Source organism: Anastrepha obliqua, chromosome 3, assembly GCF_027943255.1.
Source record: "Anastrepha obliqua isolate idAnaObli1 chromosome 3, idAnaObli1_1.0, whole genome shotgun sequence".
NCBI classification, from domain to species: Eukaryota; Metazoa; Arthropoda; class Insecta; order Diptera; family Tephritidae; genus Anastrepha; species Anastrepha obliqua.
In genome coordinates, this window is record NC_072894.1 from 101,415,613 (window position 1) to 101,426,653 (window position 11,041).

Consider the following 11,041-nt stretch of genomic DNA (forward strand, 5'->3'; position numbering starts at 1 on the left):
TTTTTGCAAATGACATCGCACGGCAATCATATTTCTCACTTGTGAACTAGACAGCCGCGTAAAAGTTACAATAAAGATTTACATCACTCAAAATATTTTTAAGTTAGTTTAAACAGAAAATTGGATGAATCATTTTGCGCCATATAGAAGTATTACCTACGCCCATTTCCATTTCCATTACACGCGTTAGTGAATGTCTTTTTGTAAGTAGTATTTACTGCAAACTGGAGTCTATCGCCACCGCAGCATTACATTGTAGATACCAAAATAGGTCCTAGGGGTCTGTCCTGTGCTAGTTCATATTTGTTTCTTTCCGTACAAAGAATAGGAGACGAGTGGAATGCAATGCGACTTGATTGAGCTTGCATCCAGATTTTATTTTAAAATTGGAGAACAACTTTAATAGATCATCGGTTATTTTATTTTCGCGCATTGTTTTTTTTTATATTTTTCAGTTCTTTTGTAATCACTGAAGTAGTAAGATTATAATTTTATCGTTCAAAGCTTGTTTTTTTATTAACATTGATTTGTATTAAAATGATACTCAATTTATTTTAGAGTCCTCCAAAAACAGCAAAAAAATTAATATTTTCTTTTATAGCCCAAAAATGAGAGGTAACGTTAGGAACCCTACCGTTATAGCCCTACCCAAATAACCTAAATAATTTTTCTAAAAGTATTTCCTTATAAATATAATATAAAAATAATTAAATTTATTCTCCGTTCTTAATTACTTAATTTTAGTCCCCCTTGCATGTATTTAGCTATCTCTGAACGACTGACGAAAGACAGGTGACATGTAATGCAGAGGTGGCGATTATCCCCCTGCATGTATTTTGCTATCTTCATTATAATGTTCCGGTAGCGATAGCCTAGTACTAGCAAATGTTAAACACGCGTGTAAAAAGTATTGCGAGTATGTTGAATTGGGTGCACTGGTTTATATTAAGTCGTTCACGACTCATTAGTCAATAACCGAATCTTGGTATTGGTGGATCCTTTGAGGGGTATTGTTTTTGGGGTGAAAAATATTCTGCCGTCTATCATTTTTCTTTGCCACTGTGCGAAGTAGTGCATGTATGTAATATTTACAATAATAAAAATACTGTTATTAAGAAATTTAAATAAATATGAAAAAATTAAAATCGGACTCATTATATAAAAAAAAATATATGATCATGCACATTTTCAAGCTAGCAAACAATAAAATTTAATACTTGATAATTTTGTAGCGTGAAAGTTTTATATAAAAACAAAATATGCGGTATAAAAATACCGATTAACGAATAGAAAAGCAACGAATTCAGTGTGATCACCTCTGGTATGCTGAGTTCCGTCCATATTAAAACTATCGCACGTCCCACTGAGACTATAATACGAAACATATTTGCAACTTTAAACATAAATATTGTGTTTTATTTCAACTTTCGAATGCCCATTAGTATTATCAGCTGCTGCCATTGCTTTCAACTAAAGTTTTTTCAGCTTTTATTTAAGCGGATTACGTGTGGGGCGTTTTCTCATAAAATTTCGTAACACACTTGCACACCTGTAATATTTTATTATTTTGTACAGTTATACAATTTATGGGTATGTTAGTATGTATGTTAGCTTGTGCATACCGTTGGTTTTAAGCGCCACTCCCTATATACATTTCCATCGTTTTTCCAAAACTTTAGCTTTAAATACTTCTTGCATTCTGTTTACACTTTTTAGTTTGTGATTAAACAGAGTAGAAATGTTCACATTATGGTTTTGTTATTACGCTAAAAAATGCTCTATTCGAATATATTATCTTTAGTTTTTAAAAGAACTGATTTGAGCTGTCTGATTTTCTTGCATTGTCGAGTCCGGCAAAATCCTACAAAAAAATATTAATAGAGAATACGAACACATTTATATATATATAGACAGAATTAAGAATTAAAAAAAAACTTCTAGTGACAAAAGTTTATTTCAATAGCAGTTACAAAGAAGCCAAATGCGGATTTTTGGTTTAGAAATTTTTTTTGGATACACTCTGGATGAACTGAAGAAAGAATGCTCTCTCATTATTGGCAGAAAATAATCAGTCAGCATACGCCAATTGGAGAGGTGTTTTCATTCCTTCAAGATATTTTTTTCGAAAATTGCATTCTTTTAATACTCACGTTGCAATTTTTATATATTTTCATGCAGACCTTTTAAGCTCGAACTCTTCTAATATCTGTGGTGACTTTTACAAAAATAAAATATTTTTAAAAAGTATTTTATTTTAATATATAAAAATGAGATTTTGATTTTTTGAAACCGACCCAGCTTTTTCTGAAATATCTTAGCGAATGTCTTAAAATAAATATAATAAATTAGCAAACCCGGCCCGCTTCGGTGGGCACACTAAAATAGAATAGATATGGTTTAGAACAGAAAAGATATGGTTTTCATATTATGTATGTCTTTATTCTCACATTATTTATTTCTTTATTCATACCACGTTTTGGTCTCTATCTCGAGACCCTAGTCACGGAGCGGCATGAAAAATACTCTGAACTAAAGCATTTGTTCATTAAAAACCGAATTAAACCAAACCCTATACGGAAACCATCTTCAATACCTTCTTAGCAATGTGTGTAAGTTTGGTTTAATTCGGTGCAAAGACACAGCCGGTTAGCGAACACACACAAAAAGTTTGGCATATATTTCGAGACCCTAGTCATCAATAGGTATGAAAATTACCCCGTATCAAAGCACTTATCAACAGCTTTCATTTGATACCCATATTGTACATACACAACCAAAGAGGTTACCCGGGTCCACATTTTGGTGTCTATCTCGACCCCAGTCACGGAGCGGCACGAAAAATACTCTGAACTAAAGCATTCACCAACAGCTTCCATTTGATATACATATTGTACAAACACATTCTAAGGTCCACGTTGTGGTCTCTATCTCGACACCCTAGTCACGGAGCGGCATGAAAAATACTCTGAACTAAAGCATTCACCAACAGCTTCAATTTGATATCCATATTGTACAAACACATTCTGGGGTCCACGTTTTGGTCTCTGTCTGGAGACCCTAGTCACGGAGCGGCACGAAAGATACTCTGAACTAAAGCATTCACCAACAGCTTCCATTTGATATACATATTGTACAAACACATTCTAGGGTCCACGTGTTGCTCTCTATCTCGAGACCCTAGTCACGGACCGGCATGAAAAATACTCTGAACTAAAGCATTCACCAACAGCTTCCATTTGATACCCGTATTGTACATACACATGCGAAGGTTACCCGGTTCCACGTTTTGACCTATATCTCGAGCCCTATCCACCAATAGGCATCCAAACTATACGTAAACCATCTTCAATACCTACTTAACAATGTGTGTAAGTTTGGTTTAATTCGGTGCAAAGACACGGCCGGTTAGCGAACACACACAAAAAGTTAACTTTATTTTATATATAAAACTAGCATCACCCAGTGGGCTTCGCACCACCATACATAAAATGTTTGTTTTATATCGCAAGAAATTTTTCATATTAAGTTTTCTTTATAGAACTCGTAAAATGTTTAAACAGTTGAATTAGTTGATTTTTTTCATTCAACATACTTTCTAAAGATGTCACAGTAGCCTTTTCTGTACTTTTTTAAAATTTGATTGTGGTGGTCACCTATATACAGGTAAGGTACCGGTTCAAACACATCCTAGGGTTATCCAGGTTCACGTTTTGGTCTATATCTCGAGACCCTAGTTACGGAGGGGCATTAAAAATACTCTATACTATAGAATCATCAGCAGCTTCCATTTGCTACCCATATTGTACAAACACATCCTAGGGTTATCCAGGTCCACGTTTTGGTCTATATCTCGAGACCCTAGTTACGGAGGGGCATTAAAAATACTCTATACTATAGAATCATCAGCAGCTTCCATTTGCTACCCATATTGTAGGGTTACCCGGGTTCACGTTTTGGCCTATTTCTCGAGGCCCTGGTATCCGATTCTTAAAATTTTAAAACACAAACCATCTACTGAATAGTCCAAACAAAGCCTAAAAATTTGGTTTGGATAGGTGAGCCCGTTCGCGAGTTTTAAGCGAATATAGGGACAGATTTTCACATTTATATATATAGATTTTATAATTTCGATGGAAAAAGATAGCAGTTTTTTTTTTTTTATGTATGGAGGGTGATGCACCCGAATATAGTACATAAGTTGAGATGTATACATATACACATATAATATACAGTCGCGTCTGGATATAATGCACTACTTACGGCAGATTTCAGATGCAATACTTTCAGATTGTTCACTGTAATGAGGTTAATATTGTTTACTCAAAAACTCGTTTTATTTGCCTAAAATGTAATGTGAGTGGAGAAGTTATGAAATATTCCTAAAATAGGGCGCACAGGTGTGGTTTACTGATGGGTCCAACATGGAAGACGGTAGTGCCGGGACTGGAGTTGTGGGACCACATTTAAAAAAAGCCGTTGCAACGGGAAGAACCACTTCAATTTTCCATGTTTTAAAATCCTCAACACCCTACCCTCAAGAAACTTTGTTACCCTGATGGGGGTTCCAGGACATAAGGAGCACGAAGGGGATGAAATTGCGAAAAAGGGGGCAAATACTCCCTTCATAGGTCCTGAACCTTTCAGCGGGGTAAATAACAGTTTCAAAAATGCCTTTCTACGTGAGCAGGAACAACGAGGCCTAATCGATTACGGGAGAGCCCAATCGGGCATGCGGCAGTCGAAAAGACTCATAAATCCAGAACGGATAAAGCTAATTAGAAGCAATCCTTAACCTAAGCAGAAAGAACATAAAACTTGTTCACTGAACTACTAACAGGACATTGTAAGCTTAATTATCCCACGAAAAAGATAGGTGTGATAGAAAACGATTCTTGTAGACTCAGCAAAGAGGCACAAGAAACAGCAAAACACGTGCTATGCGACTGTCCAGCAGTGGCACGACGCAGACTAAATTACCTGGAAAATGAGGCATAAATCCAAACCTCCTGATAGAAATTAAGCCTACAGCATTTTAGGATTTACTAATAGCCTATAACTGTTCGAGTAGTCTACATGGCTGCACAATAGATCTATTCAGGTCGCAGTGCACAAACATCCAATCAAAAATAATAATGTGTGTATACATAAATGGAAGAGACCATTAGGTCATTGGAATAAATACTTGCTTTTCCTACGAGCCTTCTTCTTATATGTTGAAATCGTCTGATTAGATGTAATATTACGACTCTTTTATCAAAAAATTGTTTACCAAAGATGAGACACTACCGCACTTTCCAATTTTTTCATTGACTTCAGATTTTTCCTTTAAAAAAAAAACAAAAAAATTCCTAAGCATAATAACTATTCATTTATTAGCATTATGCATTTTTTTAAATACGTCAAATAGCACACTTCCACCCCCAGGTAGTGTGAACTCACAAAAAACCAAACACTCACGCTAATGCCAGATTAGAATTAATTTAATTTCTGATTATTTTGCCTATTCTTTGCTCCTTTCTGCTTAATGTTTGTTTTTTTCATTTCATTCACTATTTAGAGGTATTCCATGTAAAAAAATTCAGTGTTGACTATATCAATGCATTCACTATATCCAGACAAAACTGTACTTAAATTTGCGTGTGCCTTGGCCCCAAAATATTTTTCAAAATATATGAAGTATGTATGTAATTAGTTTACAATAAGCACATTTCGTTCAAAAATATTCAGTCTGAGGAAAAGCTTGAATGTGAAATGTCTGCGCTAAATACTTTTACCTGCCATTTTGCGTGCACCTGTGTTACTTTAACGCCTCTTTCCTGGCCTGCTTGCCTCTGACCTCACTTGGTAATTTGTTTCGTTTATTACACGTACGCTTACCCGCACTCACCTTCCTTTCTTTGTTTTGGTTGTTCCTTAGCTTGCACGCGCGTAAGTAATAATTTGTTGAACAATTTGTAGCGCGTATACGCCATGGGGCACTCGTACTCCTACGCAAGCACCATTAATCGATGCTTCACAAACATGCTGACAGCCAAACGAAGCAGCAGACAGACAGATGAACAGGTATACAGGTACAGCAATTGGTGGTCAGTGCTTGCGAGCGCGGTGAAAATTTTCAATTGCGTGCATTACATGCTAATGCGCTGCCATGGTGGTGCAGTTGTTGTTGTGATTGTAACTACTTACTGCTGGTGGTTTTGCTTAAAGTTTTTCTTAGTGAAATAAAAAAAAATTAGGTTAAGGTTAATTGATGCTGAAATTGGGTAGAACATTATTTTTATGCTTTAATTGTTTAGTGCGGGGTTTTCGCGTTTAATTTTTTTACTTAGATTTTTGCCACTGACTTTGCTAGTAGCACAACTTTGCGTAGTACTACTTTGTTTAAACCCGCACATTAACACTATCGTGGAGCAGATAAATGCTTTTTAATTAATCTTGGTGCACACAAGTTTATGTGGCTGTCGGTTACCGCCGTAGGCTATCTCTTTTAATGACCCTTTCATTACTCGCAGCCACTCACACCCCCGCTCATATCGTAAAGCGCAATTTTTTCTAGGGAATTCTATGTGCCTTAATTGTAGCTTTGTAATTAATTTGTTAATTAAGAATACATTAATTGTGCTAATTAAATGTAAATATGTTGGCGTGCTCTCGCTTACGCTTAATGTCATCATCATCGTTTGGCGCTACAACCTGCTGAACAAAATGTCTCCATTTGACTCAATCTTTGGTTGATTCCTTCCATTTTTTTAATGTGAGTTTCCTCATATCATCTTCCAGTTTATTAATTCATTTCGATCTTGAGCGTCAATTATATTTCGTTGAGTTCTCGTTGGCTCCATTTTCGTGACATCACCTAGCCATCTGTTTCTTAGGGCTTTGATAAAGCGCAAAACATTCTCTCCTTTTATTAGTTAGGGCAGTTCATGGTTCCGTTTTCTGCGGCATTCGCCATTGTTGTCTTTGACTGCGTCTAAGATTTACTACTCGAAGTAGCTGGTAGTGAATGTTCTTAGCTCCCTTAACATTTTTTTTCCGTGTTCACTCCACTCGGGAGCATAGGATCTCGACAAGACTCAGTTTCGCATGGGTTTCGTAAATCTATTTTGTTTTCTGGCAGGTGATTAGCCTGCCGCTAATAGTGCGAATGCCCACCTGTCGTTGCTTAGGAACAATGCCTTCTAATTGTGTAGAGCGCCATCTGTGTTTCACATTTTTCAGGTAGAAGGATCACACAGATGGTTGAGGACTTCGCTAAATTTGGTGTGTCTGCGCTATTACCACGACTGCCCGCTTCATCTTGCTGTGTCTTTTTTCGTTGTTTTTTGCTTGTTTTAGCAGCCACAATGCAACTAATGCACTGCCTATATCGCGGAGTAAAGATTGGAAGGATAAGGTTTTTGGGGTTGAGGAGTGAGATTTTTTTGGTTTTTTTTTTTTAAGAAACTGGGAAAGTAGGTAAACTTTCGGTAAAGTGCGAGGACCGCGCTTTACGTGAGATTCGAACCCACAACCTCTGGTATGGCAGGCTATTCCACTTATGCTAGACTACCGGGGCCGCAAACTACTCGAAATAGGTGGTAGTGAAAGTTCTTTGTTACCTTAAAAATACTTGCCTAGAATTGCGCATGCGAACAACTTCTTTAAAAATCGTTGGAAGGGAATGTATTTCATTATTTCTCCCTCATATCATTGTAAAAGCAGTGCGATCGCCTTTCATCACGCAGTACCGTAAAATATTCCAACTATAATTTATAAATTTTTTCGAAAATGAACACGTTTTTATGTAATCTTTGGCATTTGTCAAGTAAATTTTACACTATAGAATACTCATTAAAATTATTGAAACTTATTATGAAAATGCTCGATCTTTAAGTACAACTTATCACGAAATTCGTGATTCTTTTGGTGTAAAAAATCATAAGAATGAGTTGGCAAGGTTGGTGAAAAATTTCACGAAACTGGTTCTTTCGATGATAGAAAAAAGACTGGCACTGACCAGCGAAACTTGAAATAATCTAAATTTTTTCATGTTTTTTTTTTTAAACCAACGCTTAGGCCCATCTTTTGAAAGACCCTTTACATGCATTTGATACATTTCTATACTCACTTGTTTATTTATTTATATATATTTATATATATATCTTTATGTATGTCCGTATCTATTTACAGAGTCTCTTCGAACTCGAGCTTGCCGGCTGCAATGAGGTTACCGAGGCTGGCCTGTGGGCTTGCCTAACGCCGCGCATTGTCTCACTATCGCTGGCGGATTGCATTAATATTGCCGATGAGGCAGTGGGTGCTGTGGCGCAATTGCTGCCATCGCTGTATGAATTTTCGCTGCAGGTGAGCAATGAAAAATTAATAGTTTTGTAAATCAGTGCTAATGAAAATATTACGTTGTGAGCTTATTAGACATGATAGACATGATGCAGTGACTTGCCAAACTAAAAAGTAATTTTAGAAAAGTGGGGAAGTGAAGCTATATATTGGCAAGCCGAAGAGTAGTACAACTTTTATGAAATTTAAGCGAATTAAGCAAATAACGAATAAAATTATTAGGTGCGCAACTAAGTTCTTGTTTTTTTTTTTTCAATGAAAATACAACTTTATTCTGAAAAAATGGTTACAAGTGAATCCTAGAAAGTATTGCCCATCGCTGGTCACTACTTTTTCCCATATTTCTGGTAGATCTCGTATGCCGTCGCGGTAAAACTGTTCATCTTTTCAGGCTATCCACGGATCAAGCCATTTTTTGATGTCTTTATATGAATGGAACTGCTGGTCGGCTAGACCGTATACCATCGATCGGAACAGGTAATAATCGGAATCTCAATATCTGGAGAATATGACGGGTGGGGTAGGATTTCCCATTTCAGTGTATCCAAGTAGGTTTTAACGGGTTTGCCAACATAAGGCCGTGCGTTGTCATGCTGTAGAATCACTTTTTCATGCCTCTCCGCGTATTGCGGCCGCTTCTCGCGCAGTGCTCGGCTCAATCGCATCAACTGAAGTCGATATCGATCCCCAGTGATGGTTTCGCTTGGTTTTAACAGTTCATAATAAATAACATCAACTTGGTCCCACCAAATACATAGCATAACCTTCGCAGAGTGAATATTCGGCCGAGGCGACGACGTAAAAGCATGACCGGGTAGTCCCCATGACTTTATTTTCTTTGAATTGCTGTAATGAATCCATTTTTCATCACCCGTCACGATGCGATGAAGAAAACACTTCCTTTTTTGCAGCTGGAGCAGTTGTTCACAGGCGAAAAAACGACGTTCAGCATCCCTTGGTTTTAACTCATAGGGAACCCAACTCCCTTGTTTCTGAATCATTACCAAAGCATGCAATCGCTTGGAAATGGATTGGCGAGCTATTCTTGCGTTTGACGCGGATCCTATTGATCAATGTCCCCAATTCAGCGTCTTCGGAGGTTTTTGGCCTTCCTTCACGTGGACGGTCGTCAGCATTAAAATCACCGTCTTTGAAGTGACGGCACCAATCTCGGCATGTTGTTTCACTTAAAGCAGCATCTCCATAAAAATTTTGTAGCCCTCGATGTGCTTCAGCCGCCGTTTTTTTCGAATGAAAGAGGAAAATCAACACTTCCCGCAAAAGACGATTATTCGGCACAAAATCGGACATTTTCTCAAAACTAAAAGTAAATGATACCAAAACAAAATCACTAATGTGTCGAAGCAGTTTGTTTACCAACTGTCTAAGCTTGGTTTATGACGTTTAAGTTATGTTAGAATCGACTAGCACACAATGCTGGCGGCATCTATTGACAAACAGCGGGAACTTAGTTGCCCACCAATACTATTGAATTTAGTTCACTTAATTGAATTTATGTTACCCTAAAACATACCCTTTATTATGACAAAATTCAATGTACTTAGTTATGCTCGCCACTGCATCAATGTTTCAATATAACACTTAAGTGTTTCGATATAACTCGTCTGAAAAGGAGTCCTGTTTCAAATAAATGAGTTGTGCCATACAACTTGATTTTCTTATGCTTATCTTATAAAAAAAAATTTAATTCAGTCTAATTTTTTTATTCACATAATTTCTCATCGCAGGCTTATCACGTCACTGATGCGGCTCTGGGCTATTTCTCGCCGAAACAAAGCCATAGCCTGAGTATACTCCGCCTGCAGTCGTGTTGGGAATTAACCAATCACGGCATCGTTAATATTGGTGAGTGAAATTTTTAAATAAATAAAAATATTAAAGGTTAAATTAAAATTTAAAATTAATGAGAATTTCCTGGTTTAATGATTTTCCTCTTTACTGCTGGAGTTCATGATCATTCATAAAAAGAATGAATATCCTGACTTTTTTAGCTATTTCTTAAAGACATCTTTGCACGAATTTTTAGTTATCTTAAAATCATATTTTGGCTGTCGAGTATTTGGTCCTAAAAGATTAAATAAAAACATACAGATCAGATTAAATATATATATCCAATTAAGCATTAGCAAACGAAAGGTTTTTTAATTACCTGTGGATTGATACTTATGGAATCGGTTAAGTATTTTACAATATATAGGCTATGTGAGATCTTGAAGTTTTGAAGACATTTTCAGGAAATCTTATAAAACTTTATAATCTGTTCGAAAAGGCAAATCATGTGCACAATTCGGTTTTTTATGGAGTGAGGAGCCGCTATTTTGGACCTAAGAAAGTGAGCCGTGTCTCCAGCTAAAACCTTTTGCATCGTCTAAGCCAATTTTTCATACTTTTTCGTGTATACTTTGAGTGTATTGACTGCAAAACCAAGGATTCCTTCCTTGTAAACCCTAAAGTGCACAGCATGATTTTAAAATGCTGGAGCTGGCAGCACTAAATGGATCTACGCGATCCTATAGTTGTACGTGACAAATTAGACATTCACTCATTGGTGCAATGTTATTTATCTGCTTTGTTCCGCACTCGACGGTTATCCTGTATGCGTTTCATTACTAAAGGGTTTTCCAATAACAGGTGTTATTGGTGAGTGGTTTGCTCTATCGAGAGATGATTAACGATTTTT

General features: G+C 36.7%; 1 protein-coding gene across 1 annotated transcript in view; it reads left to right on the forward strand.

Moving 5' to 3' along the window:
• Positions 1–10,214, forward strand: part of LOC129242136 (F-box/LRR-repeat protein 16) — a 74,394-nt gene extending 64,180 nt beyond the window's left edge. The window contains exons 4-5 of the mRNA XM_054878696.1: positions 8,173–8,346; positions 10,089–10,214. Coding sequence (XP_054734671.1) covers positions 8,173–8,346; positions 10,089–10,214 — 300 coding nt within the window. The remainder of the gene's footprint in view (positions 1–8,172; positions 8,347–10,088) is intronic.
• The last annotated feature ends 827 nt before the right edge of the window (positions 10,215–11,041 follow it).